The following is a 20,071-nucleotide window of genomic DNA, read 5'->3' on the forward strand; positions in this document are numbered from 1 at the left end:
TAGTGGTTTGGTTTATCTTGTTTCCTTCACATATAGTAAAGATGGAGATAAGACTGAGAGTGTTTTTAGGGGGAGAGAGTGGAGGTCTCTAACCGAGGGGGATGACATGTTAAGTTTGTGATGGTTGGGGGGTGTATTGATGATGTAAGGAGGGAGTGATTCAGACCCTCCTTTCTTACCCCCTCGGGCTGATGATCTCGTCGGCAGGGGGACATGGGTCACCGGCCTCACCAGCTCCCTGACCAAACACAAAAGGTGTTTCCTCCCTGCAGCCGTGGTCACTTTCACCTGTCAGTCAGACTTTCTCTGTGTCACCAAGAGTCCGTGAAGGGCGGCTGCAGGTGAACGGCACCTCCTGAAGGGTCCTCTTGTCCTCAGTGTCAGATACTGAGGTATGGGTTAAATCCTGCATTTAATGTAGTTTGCACCAGGCAAAGGTCTAGTACCGAAACGTTGTGGATAAATGTATCTTTGCGAGTTAGACAGTGTGCTTCTCCATTGGAATAAACATTTAAATTATTCTACAAATGCTGGAATAGGTGGACAATTGTCTTGCTCAAGGACAATCTACACTAGTAGCTACAGTATTGATCGTTGTTGTTTAGTGGTGTCCTTTCTAAGCGCTGCTGCCTGACTCAGTCATCAGTTTTCAAACGCTACATGTTTGCCTTTGAAGCCGTCCACAGGTCTGTGTTTACCCAGCCGTCACTGGCACAACGTACATTGTACTGTAGCTGGAGGAACACGGAGACTTAATGAGAAGTCTGTGATTGACTGACATTCGTGCTGCGTGTCACACAATACCTGACGGCCTGCCTGCACGACTGCCCACACCAAACACACAGGGGACTGTCACTCTGCAGCAGCTAATCACATTCAAGTTTGACAAGTCATTTCCTCACTCTGTGCTTTTTGTAAAGCAAGTTCACCTTTATTGTCAGTGTCGCACTGACCCTGCTTCTCACTTGATTTATTATCTCGGTAAACAGTTTGCTAATGAGTTTATGGTCTCAATCCCTAGTTTCAAGTCTTCCTCAGCACAGCAGGATGCATATTTTGTAAATTATGGTCCCATTTAGAGCAATATGTGTTTGGTAATTTGTGTGAATTGACCTTTTTTTAGTTTAACTGCCAGTTTTTATGTTGGCTCGAACTCCTGTATTCTCAATTCTTTCAGAAACATGTTCAACAAGTGGCTTCTGACTGACTGTTGTGCATCTACAAGACACGTCTGTATACGTGACTCCTGCTGTACGATCTCTCCACCAGCAGAGGACGACATTCGCCCGGCAACCTCTCTCCCGTTTACCTCCTCTCTCCTCCTCTTCCTCCTCCTTCTCCTCCAGTGCACCTCCTCTCTCGTCCCCAGCGACGGCCCCTCCCATCAAAGCCATAACCTCTCCTAATCCCCCCTCCCCTTGTTGCCCTGGAGACGGCTCAGACGAGCAGGTGATGCATTGACAGGGAGCAGATGGTTCCCTGTGGAGGTAAGCATGGCTGAACAATGCTTCCATATTCATCATAAAGTCTCTCTTACTCTCTCTGCGTCCCCCCTCCTTCAACTGCGTGTACACACATAACTTCAAAGTTGAATGAAATACGCACACACACAGATATTTGTTCGCCGATTGACGCCGCCAACATGCTGATGGATCTGTCAGCACGGAGGTGATAATGTTGTGATGGGAGACGGGACTTGTTGTAAACAGACGCTCCTCCATTCGGGAGAAGCTGGTTTACAGTATCTCGGAGAGGAGACGAGAAAAGTAAAGACAAACAATAGGGGGTTCCTTGCCTCGGCCTCGCTGCGCTTGTCCTCTGCAGGTGTTTTCAGGCTTTTTTCGCCGCAGTAACTCACTTCTCTAAAGAAGCTCCTTCTTTAGCCCCCTGTCTCCCCTGGAGATAAAGTACAGACACCCCACTCTCCCTGTCTCTTTCTTTCAGCTAACTCCTGAATAATCCAGCAACAATACAGGGCTCTGAGGCGGTGTGCTGCGATTCGCCGGAGGCCTGACTTGTTTTGGGGTGCAGCGGGGAGGGGGGCAGCATTATGGAGATCAGCTAATGCATGTAAAACACTGCAACCATTTTTTTTTTTTATGGAACAAGTGGTAAAGAAAAAAAGTGTGCGGCACAATAGAGGCTTCGGAGCGCTACGCTTAACCCACCACACCTGGAGCACACAACAGGGGGTGAGAATGGCAGCCCCGCCTCCCCCTCCCCTCCTGCCTCACCCATCATCACCAGCAACGCAGCACCTATCAATACAGGCTGTAAAGAGTTTGGTCGGGCTCGAGGAGGAGGGGGGCTGCTTGTATTCACGGCCCTGACTATGATAAAGACGCACAGTGAGGAGCCATTCAAGAGCCCTGTGCCCATAATGGAGTCACTAATAGGTGCCTATTCAGCAGGAAAAGTGTTTTCTGGGGGAGAGAAAAAAAAGTTTTGGTGAAGCAACAATCACTTTGTCTGCTGCCTTGTGTATGTAAAATTTATGCAGCGCTCCACCCCTCCACCCTTTTCCAACTCTTTTTGCTGTCTTTTTTTTCTTTCTTTAAAGAGCGTCACCACTGAATAGACGACATGCATAGTTTGGAGTCTTCCTTTCATCCTTACTTGAAAATAAATTGAATGGTCTGTTCTCGAGTGAGTCCAGTCCAGCGGCACAGATCTCAAAACAGGAATACATTCACCTCCCTCTCTCCATAAAACTGCTTTCATATTCACAGGTGGCCAACTTTCACTCTGAGCATCTTTTTTTGACTTGATTTTTAATTCGCGCTCTCCAAAACATAATGTATACAATGGTGCTTTATATGTCTTTGTCAGTATTCATTATTAACATTGAGGTAGTGATGGGTGTGAAGTAAGCAGATGTGAGGAAACACTGGAAACCTGGAAAGAGTTTATTTCAATTTAAGTTCTGTACATAGCAACAAGTTCTCAAACCTAAGTTTGGGAAAGGACGTGATTTATGTAAAAATTAATACTTTAGTTATTACAATATTATAACATTAGTTTTAGATGTAAATCGATTGAAATGTTTAATCGTGATTAATTGCATGATTGTCCGTAGTTAACCAGTGATTAATCGCAAATTAATCGCAGATTTTTTTGCAAACTATCCAGCGTGGTCTGCCTTTGGCGAGGGGGAGGAGGGCTCTCTGCATCAGCTGTGTGCTTGGCCTGCAAGTGGTATTTGAGACTCGACGTACTCCGGTGATAACTCAGTTTACATCGAGAGTTATATCATCGAATTAACTTTGACAGTCCCAGTACATATACTTCCATAACTTATGATACCTCACTATTGACCTTACGGGACACAAACAACTGTCTCCTCGGTAAAAATCCGGTGTTTGTCTTTTATACTACGTCGCCTGACTTCCTCCTTTGCTCCCATCATGATAACTATGGCCACTAGAGGTCACTGCCCAGCAATAAACGGAAATATGTGTCCCACGCATTTGAAGACCCTTTTTATACTTTTCCTTTTTCAATCCACCCAAGAGAACAACGCTCCACGAACATTTAACTAGTGGACATATCTTCCCTCGCTCTGCCCCTCCCAATGACACATGCTCTGCAGAGAGAGAGACGCTCTCTGGTGTTTTCCCTCCTGTAAACGCACTGATTGCGATGTGACCTCTACTATGTAATGTAGGCCAACTTCTGCTGGGGTTTGTTGGTTTTGATCGGCTGCATAGTTAACAACAAGCTTCCTCCACACGTGGCTCACCTGCTGTTATGACAACTCATAACAGTCAATTGTGGTTGGAAAAAAAATCCTAAACGGCAGGTGTGTTTTCTGGGCGACTTGAAAGGTGACAAAGCAGATAACGTTGTTGGTAGAGTGAAAACAGAAAGCAGGGAGAAACAGAAAGGAGATAGAAAGGTGAGGTGCATGCTCAAAGGTGGACAATTAAAGAAACACTATGTAATGTAGGCAAACTCTTAAAGCTATTCTGACAAAAGATAATTCATTCTTCGGTTATTGACTTCATCAGGACAGTGTAGTTTTGATTAGATCAGATTTGATTGTCTGCGCTGGAATCATAAACCATCGACTGTCAAAACATTTTGATTAGTATGTGACTTCACCTTTTTTCCACACAGGCCAGCCCTCTTCAAACCAGTGAGGATGAGCTCAGAGAAAAACACAAATACATTTCTACCTTGAAATAATCAAACTTGTGTGTGCACGATAAAAAAAACTAACCATGCAGCGAACCATACACCATAAAATCACAAAATTAAACTCGGTGTACCTGATCTCAGAACCTTGTTTGACATCCTTGAACTCCTGTTTAGGGTTAAAAACAACAGATCTGTGCAATGTGTGCAATATAGCACCAATTTGGATTTAGAGAGATTTAAATTCATTACTCAGCTGCCATCGCTTTGCTTCTAGCAACTATATTTGCTGCCGACTCCCCCCTCTTGGTCCTGAGGCACCAGGGGAGCAGACCCTTGTGGGTGAGCTGACTAATCTTGAAATGCTGGAACCATATTGAAAGAGAGGGCCTGAACTGAGAAAATACTGGGACCATATTGTGCTGCATGTCAAAGGGCTTAGCTGACAGATTGATGAGATGAGGAAATAACGGAGCTGACCGGGGGGCGGGAGGGGGGGGATCCCAGCATGGCACGGCAGCCAGGGTTTGGAGTCAGAGCAGGACTCCCCGCAGGCCTGCCGGGCAGAGCCGGCGCAGGTCAACGCTCTTTGATTCTGGGTCTCGCAGCCGACAAAGGGCAGCACGCAGTGGGCAGGGCTGCTTTCCTTAGAACTGCATGAAAGCTCTTGTAATTGTAATTTTATGTGTTTTGTGAAAGGCTTTGTCAGCTTTTGTGAGCTGATGTATGTGTTTATTTGTGCGTGTGTGAGAGAGTGTGCATTTGCAAATATGTGACATCCAAGATTTTTATTTTATTCTTTAGTATAATAGAGCAAAGATTAAAGATAAATTACATTTTCATTATAAATGAAATCAGAGACATCCATTACGTATGTGCCAGTGTTAGCCAAGCTGCTAAATTTCTGTTATATGTCATTAGCTGATCAATTACCAATAAAGTCTGTTATTATTTTATTACTTTTTCCAGTCTTACAGGGTGAAGACAGAACAATAGAAGCTAATGTTTACAATGACTACTTGTATGTGAAAGAGGTTGCTCATAGTGACAAACTCTGCAATTTTAGCATCTTTCAGCTCATGTTTAGCCATTTCGTCCTCAACTTTACTGTTTTGAGTCACTGTTACCGCTCTCATAGAGTTGTTTTTGGATGCAGCAGGCAGTTGTTCAGTGAAAATGCTCTAAAAAAACACTGTACACTACCTGCAAACAGCAGATAGACAGAGTTAGCAACTAGCTAGTGAACCTGCAACCTCATAGAGTGTTCAGCTGCTAAAGAGACATTTTCCTGAGGAGTTGGTGGAGACCAAAAACAGAGCTAAAAGAGATTTCAGGAGGCACGTACATGACTCTAGATGAATGATACTGTTGCTCCACATCTACTGGATGTGCAACTGTTAGCTTGCCAGTTATGTGTTGATGTAATGATAAAAAAAATGAGTTATTGCATGTTCAATCTTAAGAGTTTTATTAAATTGCTGTTATTTTTATATCTACAGGGAAAATCCACATTGATGAACATTACTTTAAATGTGCCAGTGTTAGCAAAGTAGCACATTTTTAACTGTTGTCACTCAGCCAGATGTTAAATCAGCCAGTAAAACAACAATTTAACAGACGTCATGTCATATCAAAATAAGAGAAAACATGCAATGATTAAACGCTAAAGAACAGAGTAATAAATATATAACAATAACTGTTTTCTTTGTATTGATTATCCAATCAAAACTGTATTAAAATAGTCTGAAAGCTTGCATTAAAACATGGATGTAGTGACTATCTAAAAGTTCTCTTCCGTGCTGCAAAAATACTGTGATTTCCAGCCTTACTTCCCCTCACACAATGCATTTTCTGGCAGTGTCTTAGCAACTGGTATTGTGGCATCTGGATTACCCCAAAAAAGCACTGCAGAGCCCCCGTAGGGTCGAACAGAGGGAGACCTCAGAGTGCTTTAGGAAGGGAGATGTAAAGGAAAGGTTGATCTTGATCTCAGATGGCCCCAAGAAGCTTTAGTACATGTCACAAGTCATGGCATTATGGTCAAAGGATTTTCTGGTTTCTTTGTTAGTTTTAGAGAAATTAAACGAAGCAGATTCTTCTTTTTGAGGACAAAAAAACGTAGAAAAAGTTTGAAAAGGTTTATTTTAATATGGCTGAAGTGGGCCATGGGTTGTAAGTGTTTGGTCTGGTCACCATGGAAAACACTGACTGCTCCTCACTCGTCCACAGTCCTTGTTAATAATACACCAGGAGAGTGTTTACTAGGGTTTTTTCTGCACTACAAATCTGAAGATGATAACCTCAAACTCAAGTCGCACTCTAGATAATAAGCTTTGATTGGAGATACAGATAGAGGGCTGTTCAGAACATGCACACACACAGAAGCACTCTCTCTCACACACACACACACACACAGACACACACAAACACACTCCACTGAGCTCTGATTTGTGGAATTGATAGGGTCCATTGTTTCCACAGAGCTTGCCACTATATGCCCTGTAATGTAATTAGGGCCAGGAGATTTATGCTGCTGTATAGCAGCCCAGAACCTGATCCATGTTGTGTCTGGAGTCGGGCTGAAAAGCCCTCTCTCTGTCCAGCTGGTCCTGATTTCTGTTCTGGCCTCTGTCACTGTGTGGGGCTTCAGTGCTGTTCACTTCTTAATTGAAAGCTTTGGTTTATTGTCGGCCTTGTTTTTGTGTTTCATGTGGAAGGAACACAGAGTTTGAGTTCATTATTTCCCTCCAAATCCGAGGGGAATATTGTCGTGTGTCCCTGCTTGCCAAGGAAACGATGTGCATGAGAGAGCTGCACTAGTTTAGCAGGGTGGTAATTATTAACAGCCATAAGCTATTCAAATAGGGTTCATGTTTTAGCCTCCCACAGAGAGGCATTACTCAGTTCCTCTGCCTTTAAATCACTCCGCTACAAAGCGTGAAGGTATTATTGAAAAAGTTTGTGGGCGAAATGGCGGTGTTTTCTTTTAACTTTAACATTTTGATGAAGAAGCTGAGTAAAATGTAAGACTAGAGCTCATTGGACATGTCTGCTGTCAAGAGGAGAGGAGCTCCAGAGCCAAATAGTCCTTCCAGAAATCAGGATTTCAAGCATCATCGGAGGCTTCTGGCTCGGCCCAGGCATCCCGTCAGCACGAGCACCTGCCTCCCTGACGGCTCCCGCTCTGCACGCCACGCGCACAGGGTGAGTCCATCCATGCCCACCCAGCTCTTCCTAAATCCACAGCTGAGCGGCCTGCTGCCGCCACCGCCTACAACTCCTATATCCCAAATGAAAGACACGTCAAACGCTGCTGAATGAGCCCCATGTAGAGAACATGAGAGAGAAGATCCGTAAGACCCGGAGCATCTGTCCACCTCTCTGACACTAATGAATGTTAAGTAGGTTAGCTGCTGGTGTGCCACTGTCCCACAGGTCATTGTGACCGGTGGTGGCAGCGGGGCTTTGCTTTTGTCAGGGTGCGCCAACCCCCTGTGAGACGTCTAAAATGGCTGGACCGCTTACTCCTGCATACAATCCCAGCACCAATAGTCGCCATATTGATCCACCTTGCTTGCAGATTAAAGCATAAAAGGATCTCTGTCCTGCCAGCGGGGGTCCACACTGACTCCCCGAGCTCATTTCAGGGTCACGGAGCCCTTGCAGGCTCCTGACCCGGACCCCAATGTAAAGACACACAAACACCGGTGCGAGGCAGGACAGGAACCCTTCCAGGGATGAACCCCATTAAACAGGATTGGTTGGATGCTCACATTCACGGCTCATTATAGCTGACCCCGGGCTTTCTCTCTCTCAATCTGGGTGCTCTCCTCTTCTGTCTCTGCCTCTAACCTGGCCAAAGCCATGCTGAGGCGGTCACCCTCGCCTTTTGTTTGCCATTGATAGCTCATCCGTTTGCTTGATTGTTTTTCTGAACTGGATCTGCTCATCGGTTGTGTTGCTCTGCATTGTCGAGTTCCTGTGGTGTGCTTTTAAAGTTTTGTCTGAGCTTGAGAGACTGTGTAGCTCTTTTGTCTCAAAGTTAGCGGGTTTATCGACAAATCCAGCAGCTGATTTATGTGTTACAACCTCAAGCACTGTTGCCATTACCGCAGTGGCAGAGTTAACACATTTACACTGTTAGTGAAAGCTGAGATGTTTGGGTTATCGCGAGTGACGGTTGCTGACAGATTTAGGTAGTCTGTGTATAGTGGAAGTGATTTAGTCTCAAAGCATTAGTCTGAATATAGGTTATGACACAAGAACGTACCACTTCTGTCATACCTCCACAGTCCAGATGTGAAAGAGCTGTGAGCAGGAATTATTTACTAGCTTATGATTTAAATCATCAACCGTGAGAACGTGAAAAAAGTAAAAGTAAATCTTTGGAGTCCCGAGCTTGTAAGAGATATTTGGGTCGGCCCTTTGTTGGCAAGCTGCTATGAATTTGATCGAAGCATGAATATTTAATGGGGATATAGAAGTGGCTATGATTGATATTTGACAATTGAAAAACAATGTGACAGTGTGAACTTGGTCACTCATATTAACCTACAGAGAATTATTTACAGAGCTTTCAAGCGAATTTCATTTTTTTGATTTAGTTCTGCTCTCTTAGAGTCATTTTAGGCGAGAAGCCACTGTTTGTACATTAAGCCACTAGTAACCAACTAGCTGGTGAATGACGTGTTGCATTTAGCAGCTAAATAGAAAGATATTTCCCTCAGTAGTTGGTAAAGACCAGCATAGATATAGAAATATAAGTCGTTGGCCGCAGCTCTGTGTCTCTGTGATGCGGCAACAAGGGGGCTTTGTAACAACGTATGGACATACCGAAGATTAATGTTTTGGCATGTTTGCCAGTAACTGATTTTAACTCCACTATCATGTTAAATTCGTCACTTTTACAAACAACACTAACATTCATCAGGTGATCAGAAAAAGACAATTGCAAAGTAACTGCTACATGTGTACATAAGCAACTGTCTGCTATCTAGTTAACCATATCAAATCAAAAGATGGTACGCCAATTAAAGTTGCTCACAAAAGAACAGCACAAAATAGAAAAGACATCTATGCAAGACTGCAAGACACTATATTTCAATATCTAAAGGGGCTCTTTGTAACAATTTCTGGTGGATTACACATATTAATCCCTTTTTTATCGGCCATATGTGAGCGGATTGTAATGTGACATGAAAAATGCGACGTCTGTCTTGGTTGTCTTTACAAGCCTGTGGACGATTTATAAAGTTGTTTAATGATAATATATACTAACGACCGTCTTCCAGCACAACACAGATGACCACAGAGCCTCTTCAAGTGCTTGTTAAAGTGAAATCCTTTACATTGCAGTGTTTTATGCAGGTTTACAAGTGAGACGCTGCAGTAATGGCAACTTGTTTATCCCCCGTACACGACCCAGATTTGTCAAAATAATGTGTGTTACTGTGTCCTTGGTACTGACCTCACCAGGATGCAGATCTGATCTGTGGCTCTCTGTTCGATGCCTGCTCCCTTAATTAAACGTTGATTAAATGCCTATTAATGTGCCCTGACTCACAGACAGGGTGTAATCAGGTGAAACAGAATTAATAAAGCATCCAGTGTGGTGCTCAGGAGAGAAGGAAGGGCTCCCCTGAGAAAGACGGACAGATGGCGGCAGGAATCGCACAGAGAGAGGAGAAAGCAGGGTGGGAGAGGGGATAAAGCAAAGACCAGCCACCACTTTGGTGATTAGCTCTAAATTGGTAATTTGATCTGGCCTGTTCCACCTACTCATTATTGATAAGACAGACCATATTTGACCATATTTCCCCCTGTTGGCTCAAACCGGCACCACAGCACTTCCTCTCTGCTTGGGTCCTGCCAGCCCACGCCGCCGTGTGCTCAGTGGATCTGACAGGAAGTACCGTGAGGTGGAGTGCGGTAAAGGGGAGGGGGGGGTACACACTGTCAACACATGCACAGTGGAAATCCCATCTGCTAGGAATCTCTCTAATCTCATCATCTGAATTGAACAAGGAAAAGAGGAGCAGCAATCACTTTAGACAAACCCTATATGGGATTATGTGTCGTTCTTGTGATGATGGGTCAAACGATGACATCAAAGGCAGAAAGAGGCCATTGATTAATGCCTTTATTTATAGCTAGCATTGTTTTTTATTTTGATTACTAACTAAATATATATATATATGTATTTTAACTATGTAACCCCATAAAACGTAGTTAGTTTGTAAGATGCACCTTGGATTTGGTAGTAAGGCTGAGTCATGTTGCTACTGCTGTATGTAGAAGGCTTTGCTCTGTTTTTAATTTCAGTAATATCCCCACGGGTCAACACCGCCCCCAGCCACTTCATCCTTTACTGTCTAAAAATGTACTTGATTTCACATTCAGCATATAATTAGTAACAACAAGGTCATTGGGCCGCAAGCACCCATGATTCACCGGGAAATTAGTTGTTGTTCTCCGTCAACTCATTATTCGGCAGCAATTAAGGCTTTTTATGAAGGATGGAGAGCCTGCGCGGTATTTCTGGCATAATGTGCATAATCATACGTGATGTGCTTTGTTAAATACAACAGGTATGGTCTAAATGAAGCCTATAGACAAAAGCAACGAGAGGCCAGACCTACGCTGCTCTCTAGCCTCTCATAGTGGCACTGAATGGGTTTGAGAGTCTAGCACAAGCTGGCAGAGAGCTCCACACCAGTGCACTCCAAAGGAACGGGAAGCGCACACATGTATACACACATCAAGCTCCATTGTCCTCCTACCCTGAGAGCCCCTTTTGCCCCCTGTCACCCACTCTGGTCTGGGGTTACAGCCCATGAATGAGGGGTGAGTCCTGGGAGGATCTGCTCTCTTGCTCCCTGGAGTGGACCAACTCTGGAGCTGACTCGGTGCTTCTGGGAGCTGCCAGGAGCTGCAAAGAGAGATGGATGAGCTGCTCTGCTGACTGCTTGTGATGTGTCTGCAGTGATTGATGAGTTCACACAGCGCCCCCCTGCTCCACGGGTCAAACTGATGCACCCTTACCATAAAACCACCATACTGTCCTGAAGAAGCAACATGTTTAAAAGAAAGGCAGAAGAGATAAGGAACAGAGGTTTTGTTAACTGAGCAGATGTTGAGAAGTTGGCTGCGTGGGAGAGCAGACTCCATCATTGCGTGTTCTGCTGCCGCAGCTCAAACCACTGGCAGGTCTCACAGCAGCTCAATAATCAAGACAGAGGGGTTATTAATGCAGTGGTGGGGGTTTAAATGTCTCTGGAGAGCCCTCTCACTGTGTGGCTTTTTATTTGTTTTGCCAGGCTTCAGTCATTGTTCTCAGCCTGGAGGCCCACGGAGCAGGAGATTGAGCTACTGAAAGCAGTTCATCTCTGAACTCTTTCGACTGATCAATCTCAATCTTACTCGGATAAATCTGTTTCTAACCGTCAACATGTACCTTTGCCCTCTTTCTGTAATCAATAACTATTTATTTTTCTCTCCTTTTCTTGCAGGGACCCGTTTATGTGTCGTTTGTCAGCAAGGCCATCTTGTGGGACAGAGGACTCTGCCACCACACTGTGAGTGCCACAATACTGTCTGAACTTTACAGCGACAAGGAACATGAATACTGCACATCATGCAAGACTGTTTTCATATTATTGCATCACATTCCTCAACAGGTGGCGTTACACTGCCAAGAGGTAAAATCTGCCATCGGAACAAGTGAAAATGTCTAAATCAACTCCTTATATCTCACTGACATATTATTTTCAGGGTGATTGTGTCTTATATTAACTGTGTTGAGATATTCTGACCAGAAATGAGAAAAACTATACTTTAGATTATATTAAGGCGCATTGATTTTATTTTGTGGAGTGGCATGTTTAACGTTTAAACGCTATTGATTGATTCATCTCTTAGATATTTTTACAATTCACAAGTAGCAGATCAAGGCTGCTGTATCCGACGTGTTTGGAGTGAGAACAGGCTGTTGGACAAATGGGCTTTCAGTCCTGTTAGGGTAATGTAATAATTGACCTTTGGTAAAATGGTATGGCAATATATTCAAGTGTCCAAAACCCAAACATATGCAAAAAACAGTCGATACTCTAAGCCGACGCCAGCGTAAGTTTGATAAATGACATAAACGATTCATCCGTCCTTAAACTTGTATTCACTGATGGGACACTACGTCAGTTACGTTAGACACTAAGTTTCAAATTCAGTAAAGCTTTTCAAATATTCAACCAAATCTGAATATTGGTGCCTTTCCTCTAACGAGTAAAAAGAAACGCACACACACTCCTCTCTCTCCTCCAGCACTCAAAAGTCCCCACCTCTCCCCTTTGCTGAAAAGAGTCTGGGAGTGGATGTGCCACAATTATCAGTGGCGTTGCCATGGGGACATCAGAGTTGTGTGGGCTGGCTTCCTGTCTTGGCCTCTGGTTAAACAAACAAGTAAAGTCGGCAGACAAAGACGCTCGCTGGTCCTTACAGCCTCATTTACATCCTCAACTGCCTTCAGCACTTCTGCATTCGGCAAGTTCATCACGGCCTGGCGTCACCCTCCACCATCTCTCCACCACTGCTGCTATATCTAATAAATCAGGAGGGCATTGTGATGGTAAACCTGCTCCCGTCATACAGCTACACAACTTTTACAACAAGCGTGTCCCTGTCTAAACAGACAGACAGCCGACAAGAGGCTGTTGACCCAGCAGTCTGCTTTATATAAGGCGTCAGAGCTGCTGTACTGTCACCCGGGACACGAGCTGCTATGGGACGCTTCAGGTCAGAATGCACAGGTGCCCAAACAAGCCAACAGAGCTGCAGAGCTGCAGTATAACATTCAATACACAAGAGTTTTATGGTTTCAGTCGCTGCGAGTTGTTGTGCACAGAAAAGCTTCTCTCCACACTTGTTACTGAAAACCCTTAATCACATACAGAAGACATGGCAATATATTTACTCATTCTCCTTCATTAAAAATGCCAGAATCGATGAATATGCAAACATTGGTCGACTACTGGATGAAAGGGGCCTCCTACTTCACTGAAAAGTATATTCTTGGTGTGGTTTTCACATAACACTTGTGCAAGTTGCATGTTAGACAACAATTGGCTCCTCAACAGTAGAGACCATGGGATGGGATCACAACAGCCCCAACACTCTCAGTAGTACTCAGAAGTAATAACTACAATTACATTAAATGAGTACTCGGTACTCATGGGTCAAAGGACTCCCATCTTCAATCTCTACCTACGTTTTTATCTCAACCTGTCCAGACAGACAGACAATCAGACACATAACTACCTGGCACAATACTCAAAATTGCTAAATTTTGCCATAACGACTAGCCGACGTTGTTGTGGCTGGTAATCGTGCTTTACTGAAAAACACTTGAAACCAGTGATTGAGACCATAAACTCATACTCAAGTGAGAAGTACTGTCATTTTCTCATAAGCTTACATACAATCACACTTATTTTTAAATCAGTTGAGTTGCCTCATTAGAAAGACTGCAGGTTTAACGCACCGTGTGTGTTTTTTTACTGGGTTATGCTTGCAGGGGCTGCAGAGGTTTGGTAAACTCACTTCCTTCTAACTTCGTACTGTACGATCAGATTTTTTTACACTTGTAGTCTTATGCCACAACCGACCCCAAACAAACTTTGATGTGTGAAATCAGTTAAATTCCTGTTTAAATAAAGAGTTTGAATGCTTCTTCCTTCGCTGTATGTAACGCAGCCTGTCATGCTGTCATCCTGTGCTGTGTTGTGTTGTCTCAGGATGCTGGGGCTGGAAGAGCTGCCAGGCCCTCTGTGCCTGCTCGCCCGGGCCTGTAAAGGGGGGTCATTGTCTAACCATCGAAAGTAGAAAGTTGCTCTGAATGCTAAGCTGTATCTGAGCCTGGCTTCTGACACGAGCTGATAATCAGATTTACTCCCCTGAATCCGCCGGACTCCACAATGCGCCCCACTGTCGTCGTCCCCCGCTTCGCCTCTTGCCGGCCCCCTCGCCAGCATCCCCGACCCTTCATCCACCCACCCTCCTCCCCCGCAGCAAAGCTAATTACACCCCGCAGAAACACAAATCTCCATGATTTAAAAAGTCACTCTTTTTCAGGGGTTTAACCTTGTTAGGGCCTAAGCCTGGCTTTCTTGTGCATCAGCTCTGTGAAGAATTCTCTGTTCCTGCAGACACTGGGACATAGACACACTTCTGTCTTTGCTCGTAGTCGTCCGCCTGTCAGAGAGTTCACTCGGAGGCAGTGTAATTAAGTGTGTGTGTGTGTATCACTGCTTATGTACGCTTGTGTGTATATGTGTGTGTGTGTTTAGAGGTGAGGGGGGGTGAAGGAGCACACGCAAGCCTGTCCTCTGCAGGCCATCTGGGACTCTGACTAACTAATAGACTTCCTACATTCATCGAGCAGCGCTACTTGTACATCTCAATCAGGGAGCTGTTGACCACAAACAGGCCCGTAATGACATTAGCCAGTTCTGGCTGTGTGAGGACAGCGTGTGGGTTGCCTGACGCCAGGAGGTCAGCCCGTTTCCTGGGGGCCTGCAGGGCCCCGGAGGAGCCCACACGCGTGTTCTGGGTGTCTACAGAAACTACAGTATTACCTACTGTCTCTGATGGAAACGGCTTCCTCTGTGACATGTTCCAGTAATCCCTTTTTACAATAATGACTTGTGCAGCAGAGTATTACTTTACTTTTGACTTAACAAACAGTAAACAACTCTCAACATTTCACTTATCTTTGACATTCAGTAGCCATTTTCTTATGAGAGGATCCAGTATCTGAATTTGTGGACGCAATATAAAATAAAGTTTTGGAAATAGCTCAACTTCAGATTGACTAATCTTTAGACGACGTACATTCATATAGATGTTTTTATTATCAGCCGATATTGGCCACATCACATTTGTATCATTAGGCGTATATGCTGCCCGGTAAGCGAAGATATGAAAGCTTTCTTTTTTAAAGATTACAATGCAGAATGGGATCTTTTATTGAGTTTGCTGTAAACATGAAAAGATAATCAGACATCGGTACTGTTAAGTTTCTCTGATCATTCACAGAAGTGCAAAAACTAAAGGTAACTAATACCATCGAAGGTAATATCACCCTTATAAAGAATAATTCCAGTTTATGCAACCCTACACATAACTACAGAAAGTTTAAGTTGAAACTGGAGGGCGGTATTGACGGTTAAAAACAGAATAAAACGAAGAATAAAAACAAAATATAATACAAAAAGACTACATTTTTGGCCAGTTTTAACAATGATGCCATTAGATTGTCATGCCATTTTTGTTTTTGAAAGCTGCACGTGTCGTCAGTGTGAACATGTTTAATTAGGAACGCGTGTGTGTTCAAAGGACACGCAGCTTCGTCCTGTACTTTATGATTGCGTTCGCGTGTGTTGCTGCATTAACTGAGCTTTTGCATGTGTTGTAATGACACAGACATTAGTTAAAACATTCGTGCCCGGACCTGCTCCTCTGAAGGTCACCGGCTTGATGACACCGGCCCGAGTCGATCCTCACAAAGCCTTCCTCATCCTCCTGACAGGCCCTGAGTGACAGGTAATGAGGAGGCCGTAGGGGAGGAAGAGGAGCGAGGAGGAAGGGGCCCCCATCACCGGCTCTTGTTCTGCTTTTTCTACCTCACTTCTCCTTCTTTACATCACAAGAATGCAAATCTTTAAAGCCTCCAGATCTGAGGAGAGGGAATCAGTGGAGATGGTGCAGGGATTTAAACGCTGATCCTCCCTGTGTGAGTCACAGACAGCGACCCCACCTTCCTCCCCCACTTTCTCCCCCCTTTCTCCCTCTGTCTGAAGGTCTCCTGGTTCATCATTGTAGTCGGACAGATGTTGTATCTGTGCATTTTGTGTTTTTTTTATTTTTTATTGTGTGTTAAACGAGTGAGGAGCTGAACTTTGTTTTACATGAAGCTTAAATCCAAGTCAAATAAAGCCCCGCTGCATCTGTGGGCCATCTATTACAAATGTTTGCTCTCTAAAGGCCACTGAATGAGTCACTGGGCTGGTTTTCTCTGTTTGGCGTGCTGCAGACGGGCGTCCATCCCTCCACATTTTCCAATATTGACCGTCCTGCCTGCTTTTATCTCGCGTGTCCCGACAGTGTACTCTGAGGAGGTTTATCACCCTTGAGATAATTTTCTCCCTCTTCTCTTTGAAAGACGAGGAAGGTTGTGGATGTAAGAACAGAAAGCTGCAGTTACTTTGTGTGCTGAGGAAGAGGAAGATGGTGTAGTCTCTTTAGTAAACACAAGGGGGCAGTGGTGGCACCATGCATCATTTGAATCCTCCACAAACCTTTCAGAAGGGCTCCTCAGTCAGGCTTTTATTTTGTGGTGCAGGGATACAGATGTTTGCCAGAGTGGCTTTTATTTTGACATGTCTTCTATCAGATATCTGACCTCCCTACTTTTACTTTGCAAAATCTTAGTTAGTTTTTGTTTGGTTTGTGCATTTGTTTTGTAATCTGCCAGGATTAATTAAGGAGGGAAATACAGTTAGAGTTTGGTTTTATAGATTTATTTGTATTTCTTTGTAAAACATTTTTTCAAATTGCAAAATTTTTTTACATCAAAAATGTACATGTTTTATTTATTGATTGATTTTTTTGTTGACGTATTCACTGTATTTTTACTTCTATGGTTTTGATTTGTTTGTGTATACATCTTTATTTGTTATATTATTTATTTATTGTTGGTTTGTTTTACTTTCTTCCTTTATTTTTATAATCATTAACTGATTAATAATCAAATTAATCATTTTTCTTTTATTATTTTTGATTTATTTTTTTATTGTATTTTTATTTGCTTGGTTATTTATTGTGGGTTTGTTTTTACTTTTCTGCCCTTAGTTAACAATTGTTTGAATTTTTCCAAATTTGTTCAACTGTTTACTAATTTTAAACAAAGAAAAATATTTTTGCCTTTCTGCCTTTATTTTAACCTTTTTTCCCTCAGAATTTATTTAATTGTTTTATTGACGGTATATTAATGTTTCTTTTCTTTTATTTAGTCATTTTTATTTGTTTGTTGTATTTTTTAATACACTTTTTTATAATTATTGATTTTTGAATTTTATCTTTTTGCTTTATTTATTTATTTTAATTATTATTATTTTCCAGAAATAATAAGGGCGCTGATAGTTTATCTCTCTCACTTTATTTTGCACTAAACTGAATTAAATTTTTTCTCTTTTTCTTGTCTTACAGGCTCATGAACGTCCTCATCATCGTCCTTTCTTGTGTCCCCGGTTCTTGTCTCACATGAAGGCTCGTCCTGAGGACCTCAGACCTCCTTGTTTCCTGAGCTCCAAGTCCAGACCACAGCCTCCGTCTCAGGGGAGGACGACCAGCACACACACTCTCGCTGCCCTGAGGACACAGACGCTGGATGGTGAGGCTTATCAACAAAACACCTGGTGCTTTCACACCACCAGGAGGAGGCTGCTGCCTCCTTTGACTCCACAGCTCTGCTCATTAACAAGTTTTCTCGCCTTTTCTTCCTCTCCTGGAGCAGTGGAGGTAGAGGCCACCGGGCTCGTCGTTAGCTCTTAATCTCTCTCTGTGGTTGTGTTTGGTTAAGTGCAAATCTCCTCTCTGGCGAGGAAGTGCCCACAGCGCCGCCCTCCTGGTGGTCCTCTGGTGGGAGTGAAAGGCCCGGGGCTGGGAGACCTGCCGCTCCTTTCAGAGCCCGGCCTCTGATGTGAAGGCATCTTTCCCAGCACACACCTCAGCTCCACAGCAGGGCACTGCTTTCACCATGCCGGGGTGTGTGTGTGTGTGTGTGTGTGTGTGTGTGTGTGTGTGTGTGTGTGTAGCAGAGGAGGGGGGCATTTCTCAGCAGTGGGGTCTAACACTAATTATTCTACCATATGGTGGTCGGCTCCCTCACAATCGCCCTTAACCCTGCTCCCTGAAGAAACGTGCTGCGCCCGACGCCGTGGCTTTGCGCTCTGACACATGTCATTCATATGCACACACACGCACACATGCACCAGTTCCTTTGCACTTGTGTATGTGTGTGCGTGTGTGTAACAGATGGGAATGGCAGGGCATTGTAAGAGGAGGCAGTGCAGAAATGTGCTCTCCAGTGCGTTCTCTTTATCCTCCTGTGCTGACTCCTCTCGGTGGCAGACCCCCAGGAAACAAGAGCAGATTGTTTCACACCCTCCCTCCCCCCCATCACACACACACACACACTGAACACACACCCTCTCAGTGGTCAACAAAAAATAGGAGGAGAGAGAAAGGAAGGGGAGTGCAAAGGCGAAAAGGGGGAAGAATGGAGAAGGCGAAAGGGAAATGGGCGGCTCTGGGTGGAGTTGATGTTTGTGGAGGAGAATCTTAGCGGGATGAAAGGAAATGTTTAGAGGAAGGAAGAGGAGATAATGAGTGTGGAAGGACGAGAGAAGTGGATTTATGAAACAGTGCAACAAGTGCTTGAGAAATGAGTTTGGCTGTTTGCTCACTGTAGTGCTGAAATGATTCACTGCTCATTGTGGAAGTCATTTATCAAACAAAAATGCCCCAGAGTTGATTGATAGTGGACATATTTCATATTAATAGACATATATACAGACATATTTCTACATAAAAGCTACCTCTGCACAGGTCCACATAATGTGTGCACCTTTGACATTTACCTGCTTGAATATCAAAAGGTTAATTTATCCAGAAATCAGTTAAAATATGGTCAATAATTAACATGAAAAGGTCTTAAAAAGCAGATACCTGTAGACATCCGATGTACACAAGCGATACAGATTTCCATCCTGCATCCAAAATATATAAACCGATATTCACTATTATTATTAGTATCTGCGTTGTTTGTGTCTGATTGCCGACAAAATAAATTAATTTAAAAAAGAGCTACTTTGGCTCTGGTGCAACAACACTGAATAGTCTGAATCTGCAAAATAACTAGTAACTAAAGTTATCAAATAAATGTAGAGGAGTTGAAATATAAAGTAGCTAAAAATGGAAAGATTTTACACATGCGAGCTCTCCTGCCCTCAGGTCTGATCTCTATTGTGAATATTGAGTTTGGAAACAGGCAGCTGCTCCAGCGGGGCAAATTTCTCGCTGCCTTTGTTAGCGGGCCGACCCACCCAGCGGGAAATCAAATGTTTGCCCCGGGACAGAACAAAGTGGGAATGAACATGTCACAAACAGACTTTTTAAAAATGATCTACGACATGTTGAGCATCTCTGTAGAACAGTTAATAAAATACTGTATATCTTGTTGTGTTTTTGTCTTTATCGAAGGTTTCTTCCATCTCAGTCCAGACAGAAGAAGAAATGTTGTGCAGACTGACGGGGGTTTGATCGCAGGAAGGCGGTCTGCTGTTGTTGTTCCCTGTCCTCCACTCCCTGCTACTCCACCATCATCCACCATTAATCCAGCACCACCCCATCAAAACTCCCCTCGGCCCGACTCAGGAGGAAAACAAAGCAAGCCGAACTCTGTGCCAGCATCTCCCTCCAGCCCTCATCCTGCTCCAGAGGAAGAAGATGATGTTCAGGAGAGGGAGACGCAACCTGTTGTGTTGTCCATCACAGACGAGCCTGCTGGACCGGAGCGTTCACCGTCGCTGACCTCTATGTTCTCACACGGGTCTCTCTCAGATTTAAGTCGTCCTCCTTCCAGCCTGTTCAGTCGCAGCACAGATCTCGCCAGTGGCCGGAGCAGCGTCCTCTCGGGTATAACTTCTACTGCGACAGTGGAATTAGCATTAGCATTAGCCTACTTCACATGTACTTAAAGGTTTAAAACTAGTGATTATTCTTAACCCAATCGGCAGAATAAATGTTGGCAGTGTACACGTTTTACTTAATGTTAATGTCATGTTTTAAAAATACTCGTGTGCTTGTGGACAGAGTCTGAAGCTGC

General features: G+C 43.9%; 1 protein-coding gene across 3 annotated transcripts in view; it reads left to right on the forward strand.

The window, feature by feature from the left end:
• The window catches only part of LOC141008489 (uncharacterized), a 61,536-nt gene that overhangs the window by 4,443 nt on the left and 37,022 nt on the right, over nucleotides 1-20,071 (forward strand). For 2 of the 3 annotated variants that reach the window (XM_073480882.1, XM_073480881.1), the window contains exons 1-4: nucleotides 7,078-7,338; nucleotides 11,643-11,708; nucleotides 17,392-17,575; nucleotides 19,447-19,881. In XM_073480882.1, coding sequence (XP_073336983.1) covers nucleotides 7,180-7,338; nucleotides 11,643-11,708; nucleotides 17,392-17,575; nucleotides 19,447-19,881 — 844 coding nt within the window. In that variant the 5' untranslated portion in view covers nucleotides 7,078-7,179. Of the gene's footprint in view, nucleotides 1-1,177; nucleotides 1,488-7,077; nucleotides 7,339-11,642; nucleotides 11,709-17,391; nucleotides 17,576-19,446; nucleotides 19,882-20,071 lie in introns of those variants that run through there. The other variant, XM_073480883.1, reaches the window with a different exon arrangement.

Source organism: Pagrus major, chromosome 14, assembly GCF_040436345.1.
Source record: "Pagrus major chromosome 14, Pma_NU_1.0".
Classification (NCBI taxonomy): Eukaryota; Metazoa; Chordata; class Actinopteri; order Spariformes; family Sparidae; genus Pagrus; species Pagrus major.